Source organism: Merops nubicus, unplaced genomic scaffold (genome assembly GCF_000691845.1).
Source record: "Merops nubicus isolate BGI_N331 unplaced genomic scaffold, ASM69184v1 scaffold12714, whole genome shotgun sequence".
Classification (NCBI taxonomy): Eukaryota; Metazoa; Chordata; class Aves; order Coraciiformes; family Meropidae; genus Merops; species Merops nubicus.
In genome coordinates this window covers 9836-36948 of record NW_008606297.1, presented here as the reverse complement: position 1 = coordinate 36948, position 27113 = coordinate 9836, and the positions used below count along the sequence as shown (strand labels likewise).

At 37.1% G+C, this 27113-nt stretch overlaps 1 protein-coding gene across 1 annotated transcript in view; it reads left to right on the top strand.

Moving 5' to 3' along the window:
• KCNH7 (potassium voltage-gated channel, subfamily H (eag-related), member 7) overlaps positions 1-26682 on the top strand; it is a gene marked incomplete at its 5' end in the record, with an annotated part of 79757 nt that extends 53075 nt beyond the window's left edge. The window contains 6 exons of the mRNA XM_008939603.1: positions 2624-2829; positions 5484-5583; positions 15872-16135; positions 21550-21718; positions 24978-25170; positions 26416-26682. Of these exons, the coding sequence (XP_008937851.1) occupies positions 2624-2829; positions 5484-5583; positions 15872-16135; positions 21550-21718; positions 24978-25170; positions 26416-26682 (1199 nt within the window). The remainder of the gene's footprint in view (positions 1-2623; positions 2830-5483; positions 5584-15871; positions 16136-21549; positions 21719-24977; positions 25171-26415) is intronic.
• Positions 26683-27113: the final 431 nt, after the last annotated feature.

Below are 27113 nucleotides of genomic sequence, written 5' to 3'. Positions count from 1 at the left end.
TGACAAGTTTATGAAACCATGAATTTCTTCCTGGATGAAAGACACAGACTGTTTGAGTTTTGTATGTTATGCACATCAGATCCCTGTGCTCTCACACTGTAGCAGAAACCCAGATATTTGCAAGGCAATGCCACTACATCTCCACCCTACAGCTCTTCACACCAGGGGCTGCAGTTTAGAGCCCTGCCCTCCCAGATAGACATCTGAGAGAGACAGTCATGCAAAGCTGCAGCCAAAAGGAACTGCTCTGTGGGCCCGCAGCTGTTGCATGGTCCATGAGGCAGGAGCCTGCCTGATAGCTGGCTCCAGTAAGTGAGTCTGTGGAACCTTGAAGAATCTGCTCAAAACCAACAGAAGGTGATACAAATGAAAATTATACTGCAATGCAATCATGCAGAAACCCAACAAAGATTTTCAATACTTAACCAAATATTTTTAGTTAATTCCTCTTTCTGAAAAACCTAAACACAGAAATGGACATAAAAACCACTCAATGCTTTGTTCTCTGGGGTTGAAAAGACTTCAGTCCAGCAGAGTTAACATGGATGAAGTTTCTACCCTTAACAAGTATTACAACTTCATCACAGAAATCAATGAGTTCTGAGAAATGTTGGGTTTGTCCCCCAGTTTTCCTTAACTCATCAGCACTGTCTCATGCTGCTGAGTAAGGTCTGAAAACAGTTATTCTGTGCCAAATATTTGGAAAGTATGATGGCTGTGGAAGTCATAGAATATACCACATTTTTCAACTTTGCAGGCAATATATAAAAATACTGCAATCATGTCAATAGTCATACTGCAAGGGAGGTATTGTGTCTCTTGAATAGGGACCTCTGCTTTCATAAACACTAAAACCAGAACGACTATTATATTGGGCAACCTCTGTTAAATCACTGACTCATGGTACATTTCATAACTTCAACTATCTGTTGTGTCTAACGAACGGTGTTTGATGAAAGAAAGCAACAAGTTTTGATCTGAAGGCATAATAAGATGAAAAAGTGATCACTTTTCTCCGCAGCATATTTCTATAATAAATGACTTTTATTAGGCATAGAATCATGGAATGGTTTAGGTTGGAAGAGACCTTAAGACCAACTAGTTCCAGACCCCATACCTTGGGCAGAGACACCCCACACTAGACCAGGTTGCACAAGACCCAAAAAAACTTGGTCTTGAACACCTCCAGGGAAGAAGCATACACAACTTCCCTGTGCAACCTGTTTGTGTCTCACTACCCTCACAGTGAAGAACTTCTCTACATCTAATCTAAATTTACCCTCTTCAAGTTTGAACCCATTGCCCCTCATCCTATCACTACATACCCTTGTAAAAAGTCCCTCTCCAGCTTTCTTATAGGCTCCCTTCAGATACTAGAAGGCCACAATAAGGTCTCTCCAGAGCCTTGTCTTCTCCAGGCTGAACAACCCCAAATCCATGCCTCCATATGGAGACCAGAACTGTATGCGTTATTTCCAGAATAATTTTATTTTGCTTCAGTTTCTTTCCATTGGTTATTGCTATGCATTCCTTATAATAATCTAGGGGCATTTAGTAGCGAGTAATTTTTCCTGTCTATAAGGACACATGCAATACATTAGGTTACCCCTTAATCTTCCTGTCAATAAGCTAAACAGACTGTGCTCTTTAAGCTCCTCACTGTAAATCAGCCCTTAAATTATAATTTTAATCTTTCAGCTGCTTGCTCACACAGTTTTCAGCTTCCTTTTTAGAAAATGGAGAAACAGGAACTATTTAGAGCATCCTAAAATAAAAGCCACAAATATTTAACAGGGAGGCAAAATCACGCCTGTATTCTTTTTTACCAGTCCACTGTTTCTCAGTTGCTATGACCACTATTCCTTTCCACAAATGTTTTCCCAGTTCCCTCCCAAATCTCATTTTGCAGGTAAGCCCTGCAACCCTCAGTTTAGAGCATATTTTCACTGTGGGTGCTCTTGCATTGATGAAGATCAGGTGCATATTTAGGGGAAAAGAGCAATTAAATAAAGATGGCAATTTCAGCAAACAGGCACCATGAATGTGTGAACACAGATGGAAAGAATTGCAATAATATCAAAACAGAGGCAGCTATGTTTAAAGAGCTTCTTCAGAACAATTTCTGCATCTTGGAAGTTTCACATACCCTCTGAAAAATGTAAAAACTAAGTAATTTCATACTAAAATGTATTTCAAATACGGTCTGTTTCTCCATGTAATTCTTAGAAAAAAAAAATTATATTCCAGACCAGACAGGTCCTGAACTCTACTGAACAAAAGAAATTTAATCTTTGTCATCATAACATAATGAAATATGATTTAAATCAGCAAATAATGTTTTTACAAGAAAAAAAAAATAACCTGCTCTAGTCATGCTGTCTTGATGAAACCAAAGAAAAATTGTGATGAAACTAGATTTTCCTTTAACTTAGTCCAGTTATATGCCTATGTAATTTTCTCAACTTTAATAATTTTACTTTTGATTTTCAACAACATACGTGCAATGGTAATCTGATTGTATTACTTCATGTAAAATCAAGTATCACCATTATCATAAAAATATGTCATTCAATTTAATGGTTTATTCATCTTTAATAATCTCCATCTAATTTTCTTTCTGCAGGGAAAAATGATATTTTTGGAGAGATGGTACATCTTTATGCAAAACCAGGAAAGTCAAACGCAGATGTGAGAGCTTTAACTTACTGTGACTTACACAAGATCCAACGAGAAGATCTACTAGAAGTTTTGGATATGTACCCTGAATTTTCTGATCTCTTCCTCACCAATCTAGAACTGACTTTTAATCTGAGAGATGAAACTGCAAAGGTACATACAATAAGTGATTTTTATTTTTATTTTATTTTTAAGATTGGGCCAAATCTGTCCCACAGGAACAAAACTTGAAAATAGCAATTGAAAAACCCAGGTTAGCAAAATTGAAAGCTAAAAGCCAGAGGCTAAATCCTATTTTTAAAAAAATAGACTCACTTGATTACTCCTAGTGAAGTCAGTTAAACTCAGCAGAAGTCAACGAAATGATTCAGATGATGTTAATTTAACAGGACTTGGTTCTATATTTAAATAGTGTTAAAGTTTCAGTCGGGGGATTTTGGATATTTTGTTAAAGCCATGGAAAATGTTTGGTTTTTTTTTTCAGATGACTATAGCTTGGGTCACTACAAGGGGAACTTTTGACACTAAGTATAATTATACGGCCATAAAAGAAAGATAAATTATCTGGATGCATTTTTTGACTAACAGAAAATATTTAATTGCCTTTCAAACACGGAACTGTTAATTCTCTTATCTTGAAATGCATCCTAACTCCTAGGAGACTAAAACTGTAGAAGGGACTTTTCCAATTACACTCAGTCGTCAGATTTGCAGGGATTTCTTGGTCTCTTTTTCCCACAGTGAAGGTCCTAAGTCTCCCCTTTTGCACAGATTGCATCTTCAGGAAAGCAGAAAAATTATCAGTGAAAAAATTATCAGAAAAATTGCTAGGATCAGTCTGAATTGGGAAAGAAAGGGAAGGGTTGGCTAGAAGGGAAGAAGAGGAAGGCTATTGCCCAGCTCATGCTACTGAGTGGTTAAAGCTTTCCCTAGAAAATTGTAAGGTACACCAGCACTGGCCACCAAACATGCACTACACTGACCACTGAATTAGTAGTTTACATTTCATTAGTTCTGAGATACTGCCATTTTGTGGCTTCTGATTATACTTTTAAAGAAACAGAGGTTCAGAGAGAAGGAACTAACATAATTTGGTCTCAAAGTCCTTCTGAGGAACAAGGACAGAAAGAGCACTAAGTTTTGGACTGTAAATGATAGGGACATCTTTGCTAATCTCACGTGGATCTTTGGTTAAAAAAATAGAACAAATATAACTACTTACAAGAAACGTAATTTTTTTTTTATTCTGAGCCCTTTTTAAATAAAAAATCATTCTGAAAATAAAAGACTAATTCTAGTCTTTATTCTAAAGTCGTTCTCTCGTGTTTATTCAAAAGGTCATAAATATTAATTACATGTTAAATAAAATACAATTAATTTGTAGTCTAGTGATAAATTTAAGTTAAAACTGAAAGTCCACATATTTGAAAAATTCCTTGAGGATAAATTCATATCAACAATTTCAGCCTGAGCAATTAATTCCTGCAATTACATTGTTATTAATTTTATCATTATTTTCTCTTTAAGTCTGAGAAAATTGAAACAAAATCCCATCTTCTCTGTTGTACTGTACAATACACAAAGAAAGTCCTCACTGCCCATGTTCCTTAGAAATTTCCCAGTTATTTCTTACTGCTGTACTAGCCACTATGAAAAATTTGACAGACTTCACAGAGACAGGGAAGGGAGGACAGGCTCATCCATGCCTCTGAGCTTGCAAAGCAGTTTTCTGTAGCAATTCCACTTGCTTTCCACTGTCTGTTGTGATCCAGAAAACCTTCCCCCAAAAGAAGTGATGAGCACATACTGATCTTCAAAACGTCACTCAGACTCATATTTGTTGTCTGAACTGTAGGTGCTTCTGTCTCAGTTTATGCTCCTGTCCTCCTACTTATATAAAAGTGCCCTTTTCTTCCTGCAGTTACTCTACCAGTGGGCCACCACTGAAGCACCTTACCCACCAGGTTTACAATGAAGGGAATAGAGAAAGACATAAACACTTCCCACTACTTTCCCTCTGTCCTTCTCCCACATGTAAATCTGCTTACTTGAGTGAGGGAAGCCTCACTAGCACAGGGAAAGGAAATAGGCTGAAGCAAATGCCATGGGTATGTACACAACATAACTGGTGTTATATTTGCTTGTTTGTAAATTTCTTGGTTTTAAATAAGTACAAAGAAAAGTTAAGTGCATTTTATATTTAGTATGGAAAAAAATCACGACCATCTTCAATACAATGGATAGAAAAAGACAACATTGCGTTCTGCTATGGAAATAATCTGAATGAACTGACTCCCACAGAGAGGAAGATAAAGTAATGAGGGGCAGTGTCTGGTGTTTGTCAGCCTTATATTTATAGTAAAATGTAATCTCTATAACTATTACTATGTAATTAAATATAAATCTAATTACAATAAGCTACCACATTACTTCTTGCAATAGTATACATTCTCTGTTAGAGGTTATTTAATTTTTTAAAATTAATTAATCTAAGGTTAATTAAACCATGTCTGTGCAAATCCAGAGAGTTAATATATGGACACATGTCTGTCCATGTAAACTTATTATCAGGATACTTCTGTTTCACCATCAGGTGGTGACATTGTTAGATTTGCTCAGTCTGCATGAACTTTTTAACGTTAGCATTGAGCAATACCATTAGTGGGGGATGGAGAGGTTGATGCCGACTGACTTGTGTAATATTGCCCTTAAAACCTGAACATGATTAACAGTCAATCACTTATTGAAAACCTGCTCTCTTTAGATGGGACTAATCTGTCATTATGTTTCATATTTCATTAATCAAGTCTGACCTTGTAATAAGATCACAAACTACTAATGATACGGATGGAGATAACTGCAAACTACGAAGACGGAAATTGTCCTTTCAAAGTGAAATAGAGGAAGGTAATTAACTTCATTTCTTACATTAGACAGCACTGCTTCATTATTCATTGGTATTTCACTTGGTAACGCTGGGTACATTAGGATCCCATGTTGGGTGTTCCTGTGGCAGTTTTTGGGAATCCAGCTAAGCATTAAAAACACTGTGCATTGTCCCCTGTATGGTTATATATGACCAGAGAACGTGTCTCACCCTTTCATGACCTTACACCTATCAGTGCAGGGTTGTTCAAACACTAAGCTATCTTATTGCCTTCGAGATATACATATATATAGTACATTACCTCTTAAACAGTATTTATCTTCTGACACACCATGTTTTAAACTGTTTGGAGAAGCTAGTCTATTGGATTATTTAGTAGCAGTGTTGATTTTATTTCCCCAGGAAAGTGCTTTGTTGAACTTGGTGCTAGGTAATGTTTCTCCCTGGAATTAAAATATTTTGTTTTCAGGGCACAGTTGTTTCACCATAGTCAGATTTTGATTCATATGGTAATGTGTAAATAGTTGTCCTGGCAAGAGTTCAGGTAACATTTTCTGTACTTACGTTCACATTAGAGGCTTTTGGGAGTAATTCTAGTGAAGGAAAATTCAGTGAAATATTAAACTATATCACTAGTATTCAGTACTGCTAAATACCAGGAACTTCAGATAGTAGCTGTAGTCAGACAGCAACAGTCATGAACAGAGCTAAGTTGATATTCACAGGACTTTCATTTTTATGTAGAGAAGGCACAATTCCTTGAATAACATTACACTTTTATGGTCCAGTGGTTTGTCTTACAAATTACTGTTTCTGGTATGTCTATCTTTCACACGCCACAGGTAAACCCCAATTCTAAATGCAGCATAACACTCATTTATAGAGTTGGAGAGTAGCTGACCAACAAATGGGAACAATTTTTACACACATAAGAGGTATAATGCTTGATGAAGGAAGACTTTAATTTAGAGTGTGGCTACTCAGAGCAACGACATTGCTGTTTGATCAAAGAAGTGTCTTTAGGGCAGGAAGCCAAGACTGACAACAAATCTGTCAGGAAAATGTCCCCATGAAATATTCAATCTGCTCTTCACAAAGAATCTGTTGACAGAGGCACTTTGCCTGAATAACCTTCACATTTCTTATGACAAAACATATGCTGCCACCTAGACAAGATGGAAGTGACCTTTCATGCTGTGCCTGCTGCAGAATTACAAATAGGCTCCTCAGGTATGAAGTGCTGGGGTTAAACCCCCAGTCCTGAATGAGGGTTGGCATATGGACGATGTCCACAACCAAGCAAGAAAGACCCTCCTGATTGGTTTTCACCCAGGGTCTGGCCAGCCTTGGGTGGGAACTTATTATGAGATCACCAGCAGGTGCCCCTGCCTTCCATGTTAACTTGGAGGCAGAGCAAGAATCCACCTCTATAAGAGCTGACTTTGCTTGCAGTGGGGTTGGAGGGTTTGCCTATACAGGGGATGTGTTGTGTGAGGATTTTGGCTATTGGAAAGGCTCCCTGATTCTTCACAGCAATGGGAGAGACATAAATTAAGCTGTCTCTGGGTCCCTGATATATAATTTGACTCGTGGCCTGACTGCTACCATTGCCCATGGCTTGGCTCCTTGCCTGTCTTGCTCACTTCTTCGTGTCCACTGTGGTGGGTGGGTGCACTGACTTGTTCCTCCCTCCAATTGCCTGGCACTTTGGATCTCTGGTGTGTGATGTGGGAGCAGTTTTGCTGCTGGTCTGCCTGTTAGTGATAATATCATTCTGTATTGGGCATGTGGTCAGCAGAGGGTGGCAATATACTACCAAGACCCCTAGGCTTTTATGGTACCTGCCCCGATTACACTGAACAGTATGTATTTGCACATTACTTTTGAAAGAGTATGAATTCCCACAGTTTTGTCTTTGGGGAAAAAAAAAAAAAAAAAAAAAAAAAAAAAAAAGGCACTGGAGGAGAAGAGACAAGACTGGTTACAAACTTCTTAGTCCTGGTAGCAACTGTATAGTGTCTGGTAATGTCTGAGTTAGGCAGAAGTGCGTATGTTGGGAGTCCATCTGAGAAGAAGATACAATGTTAGAGTCCTTTGCCAAGAAATGACCATACTTTTGGCTCACTGGTTTACTGCCTCTCTCTGGTCCATGTTCAGATTCTCTATATGTTGGCATAGCTGCAGCAGACACCTTGTAGTCATAGACTGATATCACTTTTCTGTGGCCCATCCTACATCGTGTATCAGGTTGTAGAATACTAGTGATTACTACTATTCTATTCTTCTATTGATTTCAAGACTTCATATATGGCAGGGAATGACATCATATTTTGATCCAGTATAGTTAGTCTATAATAAATATTTGGGGATGGTCCTTTGGAGAGCCTCAGAAGAACTGAAATAGAAAAGACAGAGTTCCTGAATGCAGATGGCAAATGCATTTCTAGTCACAGTATTCTTACAGATAAAAAAATGTGTCATATGACGACTTTTAACAATCTTATTTCAATTTCAAAACTACACTTTGAACAGAATAGAGACACCCAGCAGTTCTCACTTTCACATTTTTATATTTTACACCTTACTAAATGCTTATTTATTTGTAACTGGGGGAGAGGTGGGGAGGGGGACAGGGCAGGGAGGTTGCTCATTAAATGGTCTTATTGCTGCCATTCTTTACTTTCAGCTGTTGACCTACTAGCATATCATGCAGCTTGAAATTGTATTGTTTCCATCTTTAGTGTGATCATCAGCAATTTTCTCCCTTTTGGAGTGCTAAAAATGGGATTGTGTTATCTCAGGCTTTAGTTCATGCTAGCCTGATTTGGATCTTGTTGCCATGGCAACTCTTCGTGCATGAGTTTTATCAGGGGTTAAACAAAACCAACACAGCTCTCTGTTACACATCTTCAGTTAGTACCACTACTTTTCCGATTCCATGCAAGACCTTATCATTCCATCTATAAAGACTTCCACCATTTCTAATCTGTATCAACAAAAATCAACCTTAGCTAGTATATTGGACTCTGTCATAATGTAATTTTAGCCTTATACCCTTTACTTGAGGGAAAAGCTTGTTTTCTGGTTTCCAGAAAGATCACAATACCACAAAAGGTTTTATGCAAAAAAAAAAAAGAATACACACGCTATGTAGCAGCTTATTCTTGCTGTCCCCCAAAAGAAATTCATTGCAGGTATTTCAGAATAACAGATGACATTCCTTGCACAGGTGCAGCCTTAGCCAGTTGCCATAGATGCTCGACAGTCAGCCAAGAAACTCTCACCACGACTGCTTAAGATAGGCAGTATTCTTGTCTCACAGCTCCAAACAAAGCTCTCAGCTGGTTTGGGAAGTTAGTCTCCTGCTGAAAACTGAGGGACAATGAGCTGCTCCATCTCCATTCTGTTGTCTCTTTCAGAAGAGCAAAATACAATCCTTTTTTGCTCATTTCTGATTTTCCTTTAGTAGTTCTGTAGGAGTTAACTAATTTCAACGGAAATGCATACAGGCAAGAAGTTTCTTTCGCACTGTCAGTTCTGAGTACAGATCTATTATCCCATGCATCACTAGAGTTGATTACATCAACATGAAATCTAAACGTACAGGTGAAAAATGCAAAAGTTACAGGCAGAGTGTAAGTAAGCTCACTTTTAAGAGAGCTTGAATACGTGAGGCTTTGAAAATACTTTTCTGGAGTTCAAGCTTTTTTTTTTTTTTTAGCATCTTGTTCAACATTTTGTTAATATTGGCTCTTAAATCCTTCTTGGGACAGTTCCAATGTCCAATTGTTCTCATTAAAAAGCATTCTTTGCATTTAACTTTGACTCATGTAACCCTTAGCTGAAGGCTATCAAAATTCTGGGCCTCTTCTGGGCACTCACATAATTTTCTTGAAGCCCTAGAAGTAATCAGGTATGAAATCCTTCCCAAGGAGGAAACTGATTTTGGGCTAACTTCTTATATAGTCAAATCAAAGCCACCCTTTGTTCATTTGACAGGACATATCAAATATTTCCATCATATCCAGAGTAATTAAAATACTGGCTAAATAAACTGGAGTGGACATATTACCTGGGAATGTAATGATGACCTCACTGAAATAAATCCTTATTCTGCTTTTTTAGCTGCAATCCAAAACCAAGAACTTCATCCCATGGACTCTAGCTGAGAGGATGATAAGAGCTCCAATGGAGTTACATTGCTAAATTAGTAGCAAGAGATTCAGGTAGCTAAGATTATTACTCTTTAAATTTTGCCAGCTGGCCCAGGGAACTCATAACAAAGAATTTTTATTTTCATGGATATGATTTTAAAAAAAACACAGAAGAAAGTTTTTACAAAATCTTGTTACACAATTATTGTATGCACTTGCCCATGTTATACAAACTATAACAATCAAGGAGGATATAAAATGCATTTTGCAGTGTTTCATTTTAAGTGTATCATTAAGTAAACTTACGTAGAATTTAATTTTAATTTGAAGAGTTATGCTTGTTGACCAGACTTTTCCAAAACTATCTAATGATCTATTTACAAAGTAAGCACAGAAGTCAGAGCCTTAATAAACTTTTAACTGAATCTTAATTAGTATAGCTAGCTTAAGTGTGCAGTGCTTGTAGGTACTATCCATGTTAAGAAACCAAACCATATTAACTTTATTACACAAGGTATCCAGAGACCACAGCTGGCAATCTAGAAGACAAGGAAATCTTTCAGGAACCAATTCTCCTGCCTAAGACTGAGGTGAAGCAGTATTGAGAGAACAGGGAAACAGCTCCCTGCCCCTGCTCTCTCCCGTTTGTGCTCCCCTTCCCCCAAATTATTTATTTAAACACTTACTTTATGAATAGTTGACTCAGCCAAGCACTGTGCTGTGTCCGCAGCAAGAAAGTAGGGTAAGAATCTGGACAAAAATTGAAGCTCTTACTTAACTGTGTTAAACTGTTAGTATTATGCTGATGAAGTTAGTTTGGGATTAATTAGAGAAGTGTTTCTAATATTCAGGCAGTGTCAGGTGGTTAAATGATCAGGAAACAATATCTTGGCAGGCAGTACATGGCCCGAAATAAGATCTCATGTCCCTGAAATGTTACCTACAGTGTGAAACCTCTAACAAAGAGTATATGGTCATCACAGAGCCCAGCGCTGCAGTTTTCCATCTGCTTCTATGCTATTGGCATTGCTGTTACCACAATGCCTGGGAGCCACCTCAGGGAGCTTCCAGAGAAGAGTCCTGTTTTAAGGAGTTGCTCCCAGAGAGGCTGTTTTCAGAGGCCAAATCTGATCGAACTGTATGCAGTCACACATAGCCATAGCCATCCTTTGAAAATAAAAGGTAATAATGGTACTACAGTGAAAGCTGAATTCTTTGTGAAAGAATTCAGGCACTCAAGGATGTTTATGAAGGCAGAACTTCTCCGTTTCCCTAGTCACCAGTCATGGCCTGACGTGATCACAACAGCAATAGAAGACTGTCTTGATAACGGGCAAAATTCTCTTCAGCTAAAAAATGGTAGAGTGCTTTGTTCACATTGTTCATCTTCCAAAATGGACTTCCAGATGACCTTTCTAAATGACAGAGACATGTACCTTGTCAGGACATGAGTTGAGGACAGTTTTTATAAATATCCAGATGTCACAATATGCAGCATCAGGACTCTGGGGCTGAGTGTAAGCCAAGTTGATTCTGAGATGCAAGAGCTCAAGCACTAAAATTCAAGATTGTAAACCTCTTCAGCTTGTTTAAGTGAATTCAGTGTAAGTTATAGTACTTTCTGAAGTTTCAGAAGGGTTAAGTATCTTTATAAAGAAGGCCACAATCAGTTTTCAGACAAATATTCTGGTAGCAAAGATGGAGTAGCTCTCATTTCAAATATTGCAAACAATATGAAGTCTAGAATTTTATCTATTGCTTGTCATGCATTTGTAAAGACTGTGGGGATCACATCCTTCTTTCATTGGAAAATAAATCCACTTAAGTTCTTCATTCTGTTTACCACAAGACTATTTGCACATCAGTACAGTTTTTTTCTCTGAAGACTTTTAGTTCACTAAAATTAAGCAATAAAGAATTAACAGCCCATGTTAATGAAAAATCCATTCTGAAGTCTGTCATTGGAAAGTCCTATATGAATGAAATTTTCAAGTAAACATATTAATTGCAAATTGGGTTAAGAGACCAAATCCAAAAGACCCAAGCCAAAGAAAGGATGGTAACAGGAAAAAAAGTGTCAAACACCTTCCCTGTGGATTTCATTGTTATAATAATATATGCTACAGGAATACAAATTACATTAACTTTTTTCTTGTATTCTTCTATATATGAAGAATATGGTAAAAAGATATGTAGTCACCATAGCAACAGTTTTCTACTGAATGACCAGATGTCGAGTTGCTTTTCATTTTCATGTTTACAACCAGCCAGCTTCCTCCATACCAGTTACATTCAACTCAGTATGGAGCAAACAGCAAGGAAAAAGAATTAGGAGCATTTTGATTACCACCTAAATCCTAAAGTCCCTGACTGGCATTCTATAGAGTAGTTTAGCCTTTGTACAACTTGAGTAAACTTCTCTGGAATCACCCCTGTTTATATATTGGTTCTGCTCCACAAAATCAGTAGGTTTTGATATTACATAAATATTACGTATTGATTGTATTGTTCTTACACCAGTAAGTGAAGAGTAGTAATTTCAGGAATTAGGATTACCGTTTTCCCTGCCTGATTCTACGCTGCTCCCCAAAAATTGAATTTGTCTAAGCATATTATGAGACTTTTTATTGGATAAATGAAAAAGGGAGTAAAAATTTATTACTTTCTGAAACACCAGGCTACATAGCTAGCCTGATTAAGAATGGAAAATTCTGCTTAATGAAATTACAGTAACATTAAACAATGTTGTCCCACATAATATATTAGTGAGACTTTCACCAATATTATTTGCAGCAGACTAATGTTATAGAGACAATTTCTAGATCATGCAGATTACCACTGTCTGAAAAATGGCAAACTTCAATACTACAGGCTGACCATGGTACGCAAAAGGAACTCGTTTGATCTCTGGTAACCACCCTACCAAGATGGATTTTATGCCAGTATTTCTGTGAGTCTATGACATAGCTGTAGTTCATTGCTCTCATGGCAACATTGTTTCCTCCCTTCATTTGCCAGTGCAAGTGTGAAAATCAGGACACAAATCTTCCGATAATTACTATGAAGATTTTGGATTTTCCAGAGAACAAATGTCAGATGATGTTATCTGCAACCATGGCAGGCTGCCAAAACAAATAAGAAGCTAAATTTAGTCTCATAAAGAGTGTAAACTATGTTTGTACATGCTTGGTAAAGCAGGAAGTTACAAAAAAGAAAAGTTGGCAAAAAAAAGTAATTTCTAGCAACAAGAACAGGAGAAACTTGTTTTACTGGAAAAGGAAGGAGGAAGCACTAGGATGAGGGGGCGTTTAATGACTACATTTATTTCAGAAACAGAAGAGAAAGGAGAAGAAAAAACTTTTGAAACCTGGAGTCTGTGTGATAGAAAGTGAATTTTTTCATACATACACACATACAGACAGAAAACTCTCTTCAGGAAAATTCATTCCAAATCAATGACTGGATTTCATCACAAAAGGAAGGAGAAATTGGAGAAATTCACACTCTGAATAAAGCATCACCTAGATATTCTTTGTATCATGCTTCCACTGAGCTACAGAGGCACTGCTAATCTGTTGAGTTGAGGTACAAAGCTTGCACCACCATCAGGTCCTGAAAGGCTGAATAAGAAATACAGTTTCTGTTTAATTCTGACTGTCGATGCAGAGTAATCAGAAATGCAGTTTCCATTTAATTCCTATTGTAGGTGCAGAGTATCACAAAATTATTTTCCAGATAGATCTCTAGCATTAAACAAGAGACTTTTAAAATTAAAACAACTTTTGACTCTCTGAATGTAGCCAGATGGCTAGAAGATAAAGCAAAGGCAGTAAATCCAAAAATGCATATTTTGAAATAGATCAGCTGATAAACAAACCTTCCCTGATTTCAATAGGCAGGACCTACATTTAACAAATCTCCACTTTTCTTCTAATGCCAGTGAGTTCATTATACCTGGATAGCATTTGGAAAACAATGTTCTGATATCAACAGAGGGATTTCCATTGAGTTACCCTGGTTTTACAGCAGTGTAACTATCAGCAGAGTCTGGCTTCTTGTTTCTAGGTATTTTAGTATTCTATGAATATGACAGATAAGACAGTCTGCTATATTCAGCTGCTATACAAGTTTTTTTCATTAGAGTGAAATGACCTTCTCTTAAAATTAGTCTTCTGATTGATTTGTATTCCACAGGATGTTCATTACCGCTATCGTTAGTGCACAAAATCCCATGAACATAAAAAATTACCCTAAAAAAAATGGCAATTTCAAGTTTCCATTAGAAGTTTCTTTACAGGTTGAAGTCAGTGAAGCAGTAATTAAGACAATTTACTGTAGCATGACCACAGTATATGTGGGACTATATGTATTTCACCATATAGTCCCACAAGAAAAGCCATGGGAGACATTTGCATTAGAATTTTCTTATGAAGCTTTCTTTCGGTTTTGTACTATTTTGGAGGTGGGATTGCAGAGAACATGGCACTTGACTTTCCAGTCTGAGCATCCTCCATGAGCTTCATACTGCCAGTGCATTTGCATTTGTGTTCATGTCTCTGCAGTATCAGAGTATCACTAGTATCACTTATAGCTAGTAATCCTGCTTAACAGGAACAAAATAAAGACACTTCAGTCCAGGACTGTGTTAATTACCCTTGGAGACTCTAAAGAGTACAGTTTCAGGAGGCTTGCTTTGGTATTGGTTTTATTTTGTTCACCATTACCTGCTCTAACTGCTCACAGATGTCTGGACACCTGCAGAGTTCTCTGTACAGATATTGCATTCTCTTTATGTGCAGATAAAGAAGATTAGATGAGGCCACAGTTTCGTTTCCTTAGAGTGACCAGAAAACAGAGAAGAATCCTAGGGATTACACTAAATGTTGTATTAACCACTGCTGTAGGCTGTAAAGACCACAGACATTCCGGAGCTATGTTGATTAGTAATTAGCACAAAGCAGATGGGAAATCATGCTGTCTCCCCAGGAAGTTAATGCAAACCAACTACAGTATTTATATGTTGTTGAGACTACTCTGGTAAAATGTGTTTTAAATAAATAGCAGAACTGGAATTAGTTTGACATTTCGGTTAAAAATAGGTAAAACTGAATCTTGAATTTGAAATTAGCTTCAAGTTTATGCTGAAAAGAGACCAGGAGTTTTCTATAGTCATAAATCATAATAATAAATCCTATCTAATTTTTACAATCGGTTTTTAAAGGCATGTGCTTTAAATCTTGAGGGTTTTGCCAGTTTGTAAGAGAACTGAATCTACTGTTCCTTACTACATCTCTCAAATGTGATTTATGAAAGATTCATTCTCAATTTGATCAGTACTCTGGTACTATATATATCACAGCATGTTGGGTACTTTTCTTATTCAAAAGATTGGATGTTCAGTAAATTGCAATGAATTCTAAAGGCAAAGGAATTTGGGCTACTTTGGAAAGCTGTTTTGAGACAATCCCACAAAGACAGACAAGGAACTCCCTTCTTTTTGTACCAATAGCGTTTCTCTCTACCATATCAATCCTAAATATAGGTTTGACAGTAATGAGCATGGAAAAATACACTATTTAGGTGGGCCCAGACATTTTGAGGTTGAGTGGTTGATTAACACATTTGCCTTTTCTGGAAAAAGAATAATCAGCAAAGATGCTCTTATGTGGTCACAACTTAAATGAGCAGTTCTGATACCAAGTCTGACATCCATGACTGCTAGCCTGTCAAGACTGTGAGAAATGCCCAAATGTGAGAAATTGGAAGAGGGAACTAAAGAAGAAATTAATTTTTTTAAAACTTTGGAATATAAGGCTTTGTCAGACCACAACCTCACCTTGAAAAAAACAGTAAATAAACAGAAGGGCTGCACTGGACAAAATATTTGCTGTTATGATATAAGCAATGTTTTGCATAATGAGTTACAGTTTAGGGACTACAAATCCTTACTACATATATGCAAATGTCTTCTAGGACTCAAAAAGAAATATAAATCTCCTCTGCCACAGGAATCAAAAAAGGTTTTAAGGTAGTTTATTCTAATAGATAGTGAACCTCCTAACTGATATAATAATCTCCATCCCTAGACCAGAATAAACTAGAACACAATTTCATGAGCTGCATATTATTGTACAAAATTATTTCTATTTAGCAGATTATTTCAAGGAGAATGATCAGAGTGATCCTGAACCCTCTGGGGACACCACTATATACTATCAATCTATTAAGAAACACTTTGAGGAGAAAAAAAGTGCATCATCATCTTTTGTGTCCTCCACTGAAGATGAGCAAAAGCCCCTGTTCTCTGGGATAGCTGATTACCCATCTGTAACAGAGAAAACCACAGAGGTGGACTTTGAAGAAATGGTTCATGCCACAGAAGAAACTCTCATTGACAAAAGAAGCCATTCTTGCAAAGGTAATCTAGCTGTTGCTATTTTGTAAAGTTTAAGTAGAAATCTTTTTAGTTGGATTATCACAAATAATTTTCTGAATTACTGACTCTTTACATAAGATTTACTGTCATGTTTCCTGAAAGTTTAGCAAGAAAAAATAGTTTAGATAAAAAAATATTTCGCCAGAGGATTAGTGTAGTTTAATAAACTGGTTATGGGACTGGATCACAGAATAGCCAAAAGGCTATTCCAGGCTTTGTTAAGAAATCATCTTGTAAATGAAGTGCCTTAGGAAAGTCATTCAAACAACTGAGCTGGTACTGGACTTCACTGAGTGCCTGTGGACGAAAACTGCACCCAAAACAGTAAAGAATCTCTCAGTGATGGTTGCATAAGTATAAAAAAAATGTTTACATTCCTTGTATTGACATGGCACACCAAAAATTAAATTAAAAATAATCATAATAGCTTGAATGAATGTTATCCTATTTTGTTGTGTTGGTTAAAAGAAGTGCCATCACATCACATAGATGAAATCCTGACTTACACAAGTAAACTAGAAGAACAAAGATTTGAGCTTTTGTATATGACAAATGACCAGAAACTATTAAGCAATCTCAGTTACTTTTACATACAGGTAGATCGCATAATTAAAGTTACATCTAATATACTGAAATATTAATTTTCTGAGTGATGTGAAGGGAAATTAATGAAAAGACCTGGATTAATATACAATTTAAATACTGCCAGAAGTTCATTTGTATCTATTTCAGTCTGAAGGGAAGAATTACATATTTACTGTTTAATGCTGTTTTCCCAACAGTTCGTTTCCATTGAGACAATTTAACCATTTAAATACACATCATTCAAGACACTTCAGGCTTTTAGGCTATAATTTTAAATTAACCTAATTATTTATCAAGCCAAACAGTGTATTTTTAGACATGAATGTGTGAAGTTTGGTCTTTTCAGGTTAAGGCTATATCAATCTGCACCACATAAGCTTGTTGCATATATACTGCAATATGAAAGCTTACCTTTCCCCAACCAACAGCCTGAAATGTGTCCTTGCAGCTATAGCAACATTTTCCAAGGCAACCTATTGCAGATTTTATTTGATCTAAATTTAGCATGTCTAAAGGTTACATATTTTGATTAAGACCATATCCTTTTTTCCACTTGGTAATCTAGCACTTCTGGTAATGTGGGTAAAAGCTCTACCTTTCTTGCAACTTCTATAAAATCTTCAAGGTCAATAAAATACCATCAGCTTTGACTGACAGAAGTTTTAAACTAAATTCTTGCTCCTGATATTAACTAGAGGTTGATAACTTACCATAAAATTAGTTACAGACATGACATTTTGAAATAAACTCTGCTTGTATGTATGTTTATAATCCTCATATAATACAGTACCTTATAAACCTTGAATGCAAGTGCACATGTATAAAGCTACTGCAATTCATTACCACTGTTACTGATACAAATTTAATTATCTTGAGTTTTGTTTTAAGCTTTCATCACTCCTGTTGATAAATGCAAAGATTATTAATAAGGTATTGCATAATGTGGGCAGAAACTGCATAAATGTCTCTCTCATAACCCTAAAATACAATTTAACGTATGTCTCTTTTGAGAGGACATGGTAATTTTTCTATAGCGGACAATTTACATATTGCGGGAAAAGGCTATTTTCTATTTTCACTTTGTCATTATTTGAGCTATAATACTGAGTCTTTAATTGTTCAAGTGAACCTAGTTATACATTTATTGATTTAGTTCCCAGCCTAGGATTCTTCAAGCTCTGGAAGACCATAGTTGGTTATAAATTTTTAACTGCTGTTGGGCTTTTCTGAGGTTACTCTTGTATATGAAAGATGCTGAAAAGATGTCTAGAACAGCACAATACCATCTTTTATAGTGTATTAACTTGCTTGTAGTGTATGCCATTTTATAATTGGAGTGCAAATTCATTTGCATTGTCACAAATTAAACGTTTATTGTAATAGTCTACAAATACATATTCTAGCACAAAAAGCATGTGATTTCCCTAGGATAATCCACAATATTGAAAAATATGTGATTTCATTGAATGATTTATTGTATAAAATAATCAGTAATTTGGGTTTTACAAGACATTAAATAGCAGTGAAATGTATGGCCTATATTTTTGGTTTCTACTCTTGAAATTCACTTTTGAAGTCCACTGGATTTACAACAGCCATTGCATCCACACCCATACTTTAACTTAAAATTTTAGTCCTGAATTTATCATAGACTGCTCCCTTCACTTTGCTGAGAGCTTTCCAACTTCCTTGGACACTGCAAATTTTGCCATGTGTGCCTACTTAAACCAAATTATATATTTCTGTGACACCATTTCCCTCTTTCCTTCTGTTGGCTTAAGCGCTGAGAAATGGAGCAGGTTCCTGGGAGGCCAAAATTAAATCTCTTTCCTTCTGCCCAGTGCCCAAAATGAAATTCAAACACACTCTACAGTGTGAGGAAAACTTCTGCCACATCCCAATCAAAGATCAGATAATAAAGTAAGCACCTTTTTGTGACAGAAGAAAGACGACGACTCCACTCAGGGTTATGTAGTGAGAGCGCCCCTTCCTGGTTAATTCTACCTGAAATACTAAATCTGAGCAAAAATTTGTTGGTTTTTTTTTTTTTTGTTTCACCCCCTTTTTTCTTTTTTAATTTCTTTACTTAGACCAACACTGCTCAAAGATGTGTTTGAAAAGGATTAGCTAATAGCATTTGGACATACCTCTCACATGTCACCCACACTGTTTTTTCTCTCCTCTTTGAAACATGGCTCTGGCTGCTATGGTTGCTTAGAAAAATTTCACAAGTGTAAAATGAACGTCACCTATGCTGAGTTATCAGCATGTAGTGCCAAGAGAAGTGTTAGGAGAAGCTCTGAGGAAACCATTCAGAGAATACTGGGGGATGTGGGATTCAAATCCAACTGCTCATACAACAGAGGCTGACACCTTGTAAGCAGTCAAGGATTTTGTCCAGCTGTAGGCTGAAGCAGCAGGTGAGCACAGGAAGAACTTTAAATACATTCTGTAACTCCTTATAGTTAAATAATTACAAATACAACCCTTATGGGAGGTGTACTGACCAGGTGTTAAGGTTTTATCAGACTTTTATCACTGAAGAGAAGAACCTGAGTGGACTGAGCAATTTTTAACTGTTTGCATAACAGGTTCACTCAAAGTAACAAAGGCTTGGAGTAGGAGGGGCAGACAGGTAGAAGCATAAAAAGCACCGTTCGACCTAAGCATGTCACCTGTAAACTCTGCAAAGCTCACAGCAAGATCTTTCATATTATACCTGATAGGGATATGTGCAATAGTAGATCCTATGATAAATTATTTCTAACTTCCACCCATTTAGTGAACAGGAGAAACAGCCTAGGGCTAAGAATGTAAACTAATTAATAAATCCATAGGAGTGTAAATTAAGCAAACAGAAATAGGAGAAATAGCTCAAATCCAAAATCAAAGCAAAAGGACAGAGTGGCCTTGAGTTCTTTTTTGGTGGCAAGGTGCAGTGTTTGATCACAAGAACGGTGAGGGTCTTCTACTGATCACTTGCCCAACACAGGAGGATAGTATCATTAATGGGCAAACAAGCAACCAAAGTCCTCCCCTCACTCTTACACCATACACCAGAGATCCAAGTTAGCCCAACACTGGAGGAAGGAATAAATTAACACAATCACAGCATATTGTGTGAAGAAGGGAGCAAGCTAACTCCAGAACCATGTCATGGTAGATGAAACCAATCAAGATGAGGAGCTCAACTACATAGCAGCTCCCAGGACAGAGACTCATCATCTTGCCTCACCATCCTGGGAGCTCCACTTGCTATGAAGAGTCAGGGAGCCCTTTCGATAACCAGAACCCTCACACAGCATACACACCCTATAAACAGACCACCCAACCACACTGCAAGCAGAGTCAGCTCTTATAGAGTTGGCTTCTTGCCCCACCTCCAAGTTAACGTGGAAGGCAGGGGCACCTGGTGGTGATTTCCTAATCAGTTCCCACCCAAGGCTGGCCAGACCCTGGGTGAAAACCCATCAGGAGGGTCCTGGCTGTGGGCATTATCCACATTCCAACCCTCATTCAGGGCTGGGGTTTAACCCCAGCACTGCAGAGGGACAAGAGGGATGAAATTTGAAGACAGCAGGTATGGGGTGAGACCTGGAGTAGTCATCAACTTTTCTTTTAGAAAGGCCTGTAGATAAATAAATAAATATAAATTACCTGTATCAAAAATACATAAGGATTAGAAGGGTAACTGAATTAGGCAATATAGCTGAAACTTTTCAGTAAGATCCTAATAATGTAACAGGGCTTTTTTTTTGTCTTGAAGTAAACTTATTTTCTCTGTCTTCATCCAATTTTTCATCTGCAGTTCAAGCAAAAAAAAAAAAAAAACAACTATTATTTACCATGAAGCTTCATTTAATATTAAAGTAATCTTTGACTGACCCAACAATGCTGAATATTTCATTCTTTAAGGAGAGTGAAATTACCACAAATTATTAAACAAAATGAACTGGCACCTTTCACCCCACAGTACTGTAAGTGTCTCTGAGACATGCTTTATACAACAATGTAAGGGTTAGATTGCAGACTAGTGATGCTAAAAGCTAGATCAATGAAAATCAATTTCCTTTTTGAAAATAATAACCAGTATCCCTTTGCAAGCAGCATAAACTGCATCAAATGGCCTCTGTCTCAGAGAAAATATATTACACTTCACCACCTTGTTAAGACAACCAGTGTTACAATTACTGGCAAGAAAGGCAGCTAGCTGAGGTCTGGCAGCTTTCTCTACAAGGGCCATTACTATGCTCTGTAATGCATGCCCAGTGCTGTAAATACAATGCAGCAAGTCCTCCTTTTACACCAAAAAGCCAAACAGTAAATACACTTCAATAATGTGTTCAAGGGTTAATAAGCAGTCTTAGCCACGTTCTTCAAACACACAATCAAAAACATTCAAGAGCATCATTTAATGCACTTAGGTTAGAACAAATATTTCTAATTTCAATGAATAACCAATAGCTAAAAAAACACCTTGAGAAAGTTCAGGATTCATTGGTAAAATAACAGAAATAAAACTAAAGAAATAGGAGCCATTCAGTGGCAGAGGTCAGTCTGATGATCATGACTAGACAAAGTTTATCTTGTCTGCTTGTTTTATCTACAGCTTCAAATTGGATGTGACCGCCTTTATCTTTCCTTAAATAATACTAAGGAACAAAGAGTTGTTTAGGCAGTGTGTCAATGTACCAGTTTGACTTCCAAGCTTTTAAGAAACACAAGTGAGTGGGACACTTGAGGTGTGCCAACTCATCTCTGACAGCATGTATATAAACCTATACTTTTTTACATGTTTTGTTTTTCATCAGATATCACTGATAAAAGAAACTGGGAGCAGGAGAACATCCAGGAGTACCAGGACTCCCCAGTTCAGTCAGCATTACCCCATGTTACATGGGGGATCTGTGAAACTGAAAGTGACTTTATATATGGGGAAGTGGAGAATCGATTAGATTTACTTCAAGAGCAACTGAACAGGTAAAAAACAGAGATATGACCAGAAAAAGCATATGCATGAAAGAGTACATAATGCAACTGATATTGATGATGGTACAGGAGGAAATAATTTACACAGAAGGTTTCCAAAACCATTTAGATCTTCAGAAGCTCAAAAGTACAAAAATATGCCTGATGGGAATATCACTTTGTTGTCTATATGGATTCTGAGGAACCTGCATATCACCTAAGTTCAGCCTTCCAGATTCTTAGGAAAACCTGTTCTGGGAATGCTAGGTACAAAATTTCTAATTTGTTTCTTCAATACTTGTATCACTTCTAGGTACCCACATCAGCTACTCTGAACTGCCTGACAGAAAAGCCTTTCTCCTTGACTGACTGTTTAGGAGACCACCTTTTTAACCAAGAAGATGTACTGAGGCACCTAAACCTATTAAATTTAAATCTCAACTCACCAAGAATTCTGCTCCTAGATACTTCCATGTCCACAAAATGGCAGTTTACAGTCTTTGTTATTTCAAGTACTTCCTTCCTGGAAACCCAAAGTAAACCATCTGCTTTCCTTCAAAAAAGTATTGCAGACAAATTCCCTTTTTGATGCATTAACATATTTTGAAACTTTATAATAAGCGAGACCTGGGAGTATGCAAAGGCAAAAATACACCTGTTACAACAGAAAACTGATGCTTTCTTTGTCAGAATCCATTATTACTTCTGCTAAAAAAAAATGTCTCTTCCTTCTCTCTTTTGGTCTCTCATATACCACTCATCTCTGGCAGCTAAGCAGCATAGCTTATAGCATCTTAAAAATATGGTTAAAGAATTTTGATCCATCCTACGCTATAATTTACCATGTAATTTCACTTAATTTTAAATTGCCCTATGCTCAGGTCTGTGGCTTTTTTATTATTTTCACTCTGAAATTCCATTACTTTCAATATTTTTCCATGACACACACTCAGCCCTAATTATACTTTAGTAGCTTTACATTTCATTCTGTGTTGTATATTTTAGCAATCAGTTTAAAGCCAGGTTTACTGTATATTGCTTCCCTCTTCTACCATAAGCCAATCAAACCATAGTATTTTTCATTTCCAAATACTTTCTAGCACATTATAACAACATTTTTAACATGTAAGCCTAAATTAAAAATTGCAGCAAAGTTGAGTAATTTAAGTAACTGTAAATGTCACATAACTAAATAGCTGCATGTTCCACATCAACAGTGTGTAGTCTTTTGGTTACATTTCTTTTCCTGAAATCTTAAGCTCTTGAACCTGAAGTTATATCTCAAATGTACCCCTAGTTTTATCACAGTCTCATGCAAGTTCTCAGTGTTTTCTTGTGTTAAAAAATATGGTTGCTAAGGATTTTATTAAATCATTTTATTCTTTAACTCTACTGACATTTTTAAAGCTTTTCATGCTGTCAAGATTTTTGGCTGTGCTGGGTCTTCTACAAATGTAACAGAAAATAGTTTTTCCTGCTTATGCCAGTTCTGACCTGCTGGACTAAAAGCATGGTCACATCTTGAGGGCTTTTCCATGGCAAGTTAGAGGCTTGGCATAATGCTGAAATTATTAGAAGGATCTAGAAGGCTGGAAAGCCACTGTACAAGGAATAGGTCCTATAGCTATTTCTGTTCCTTGTCTTTAAGAAACTGGAATTTCATGGAGACTGTGGGACAAGCATCTAAGGTTCTCCTGTCTGTTTCCTTGGGTGGTATGACATGGACTTGCTTTAAATTTTGGAGAAAGGAGGGAGAAGTTATATATGCAATGGTGATGAATAAAGACTACCAGACATACTCTTTGATTAGAAGTACCAAGAAACTCCCCTCACATATTAAAAAAGTAAGAAGGGAGAAAATTTAGAGTTAATGTGAAGTTAAAGACAGTTGTTGATGCAAGCCCTCCAATGCTAAATCACTTTTACTCACTGAGTTGTTAAGGCCCACGTTTAGCAGATGAAAGCTCTCTGGATGGTGGCATGCTGCTGCTGCTGCAGTATTTCCCCTTGTGGCATCAGCATCACGCTTGTGTGAGATCAGCACATTTGCAAGTAGCAAAGAATCCAAGGGAACCAAACAAGAGGGCAAGTAGGGCATGATCTGACTCTTAGGTCTGGGTTTGTGCCTTTCTTTATGAGAGCTGATACCACACAAGTAGCTTTTCCCAATAATGGAAGAAACAGCATCTTACATATCCTTTGGGCATACCTCCTGTAATAATTTCATAGATGCTTTCACAAATAAATGACAAAGGCAATGGACAGCTCCAACATGATAAAAAAATAACAGTGAATCACCTGGTGAAAGCAAAACTCTGTCAGCACAGAATCAGTTCTGCTACTGTAGAGAGCCCAAGCAGTAACACTCACAACATTAAAAGCTGCTGGCAAAGATTTGTTTACTCTGTCAGAAGATGAGTTGCAATATAGAAGACTGTATCTCTGCTTTACTGTCTGTCATAGCATGTTCTGTAGCCTTCCTGCAGCTGGGAACTTTAGTAGCGTTGGGCATTATCTATTACTGAGCTTGTCACGGATTTGGCAAGATCGTTTGAAAATCATTTCAGTGCTATGGAACTGTAAGAACGAACAACATAAGCAGCTCAAGTGTTTCAGAAGTCATACACAAATTTATGAAAAGGGAAAAACAGAAAAAAAAAGGTACTAAATTTGAATATCAGAAATACTGACATTAATTCCAAGAACTGAATAAGTCTGAATAAATTTTCACAGTAAGAAGATGGGCAGTTGAGTTTTTTAAAGATCTTGAAAACATCTTTCATTTTCTAACTGTAATAAAACACAAATGTAGTTTTCTGCTTATTTCGGTGCACTGTATTAGCATTGGGAATGTCAGAATTAATTGACAGGTCCATCAGAAGCAGTGTCCCATCCTCAGCCAGTACAAATCAGTTTAGTTACAATGAGGACAGTACATTTATTCCAGTTAATTTCAACCAAAGACCTGGTCCCTTGTGTTACTTTTTGCTGCAAAAATAAAGGACAGTAATGAACTCATTCTTAATGTAGCAAAAGAAATCAGAGACGAGCATGCAGATATGTTCTGCAAAGGAAAGGGAAAGCCAGCAAGCTTTTGAAGGGCTCAGTACTCCCTCTTCTGTTTTCTCCTATTTAAGACACGATCATGTCATAACAAGCAATAGTTTGCTTTATTAATAAGCTTCAGGTCCCTCAAATGCCTCTGTAATGAGTATGTTAAAATATACCCATTCCTGAACATGAATTCATTGATTTTGTGTTACTTCTCTAGGCTTGAATCCCAAATGACTGCTGACATCCAAACCATCCTGCAGCTTCTGCAAAGGCAGTCAGCACTCATTCCTCCTGCCTATAGCATGGTGACTGCAGGTGCAGAATATCAACAGCCAGCAATCCGGGTGATACAAAAGCTTCAGCCTGCAGCATCAATTAAAACAGACAGAAGTTTCAGTCCTTCATCTCAGGTATGTACATGTTCTATGTGCATTGTGCAGATTCATACAATGATCTTATATTTTGGACTCCATGATTTTAAAGGTCTTTTCCAACCAAAATGATTCTACAATTAGACTGACTTTATTATCATGCATTTCACAGAAGTTAGCAGAAATAACAAATACTAGCCACAGCTATAAACCACAAACACTTCCAAAGCATTGGACCTGTCTGCATGAGTGCATCTGAGTCCCATTCATGAAGTCCTGAGAAGTACAATGACTATGTTTTCCTCAAGGTACAGGCCAGACAAGTCCAGCTGATACAGCACAATGGTTTTACACATATAGAACTGGGAGGGGCTAAAACTACTCTTATGTCCAGTCCCTCGCTACCACTGGAACCATGAACACATGGAGCTGTGACATACCCGCATTTCCCAACACATGCTTTCCACCCCAGTTCTGTTCAAGCAAAATTTTATGAGTTTCCAAATTTGTTTGGGATTTCTGGCATTTAACAGCTTGGGCATATTACTACCAAAGAGGCTGCTGCATGTCTAGGAATCCCAAATCAGCCATGTAGCTTACAGTTAGTAAATCCAGCATGCTTGGCTGTGTAGATTTCTCGTGTGCATGCTGGAACACATGTGAGCATAGTAAATCTAACACATCCAGAAGGCATCAGTTCATATGTATTAAGGTTATCAGGGCAGCAACTGTGCAACAGTAGTTTTCAGAAGTGTAAAGCCATGGTGCATATACCCACACAAAACGTACACACATCTCTGAACAGAAATACAGCCAAACTCTACAAGCACCAGCAGGCACACCGCACACTTCACAAAAATTCCAAGTTTAACAGTGAAAAACTGAGTGCTAAGACTGGAATTCAGGTGGTTATAATGTTCAGAATGATGTAATTCCTATTATGTTCCGAAACAAAGTGCAAATTCAAGAATGTTGAAATCCCTGCTCTTTGGCGGGTCTTCAAGAACATTCAGTCCTTCAGAAAGGGCTGTTCATACATGTATTTTAATGTCATCTTAGAAAGTCTGAAGAAGGGACAAGACATCCAGGCTACTACAATTAATCTAACAGAACTGCATTTCATTACATTAAATCAAATGCAGAACCATGTAAGAATATTTCAGTACATGCTTAATTTTCAACCACGGTTTTCCAGCAACCGTCTGAATGTGCTAATTTTGAGCAGAACAAGAGCCTGGAAGAAACTAATTTAATTATTGCCATCTTATTTCTTCTCCCTTGCAGTGTCCAGAATTTCTAGACCTAGAAAAATCGAAACCTAAATCCAAAGACTCTCTCTCAAGTGGAGTGCATCTTAACACAGCCTCAGAAGACAACCTGGCTTCTTTTTTAGATCAAGAACGTGACCAGTCTGTAGAGTGTCCCCGACAGCATTGTAGAACCTATCTCCAGCCAATTAGGCACCCCTCCTTGCCAGAATCTTCACTAAGCACTGTAGGAATCTTGAGTCTTCATAGGCATGTTTCCGATCCTGGTCTTCCTGGGAAATAATACTTTTATACTATTACTTCACATAAAAATGTAAGTGCTTTTAATGGCTGTTTTTCCTTGGTTGTTTTTGTTTTGTTTTGTTGTTTTGTTTTTTTTCTTTTTGTATTTAAATCCTCTATACTTGACTCAGGGGCTACAAGGAATATACCATTATATGCAAGAGTACTGTATATTTTCCTAAATCTGAAGCTTGTAAGGTAAAGTTGAGGAGTTCTGTTGTAAATATATAAATATATACACACACTAACTGTATGTTCCAAAAGTAAAATTGCCAGCATTCTCAAGGCACCTTATATTTATTTATTTTTTAAATAACATGCATGTCCTGAAATTACAATTTACTTTGCATGGACATTACCATTTACTGCTGTCATGGAAATAGTATTTTATCGTGGATATGTCTTCAGAGCAAATAGAAGACCAATAACAAT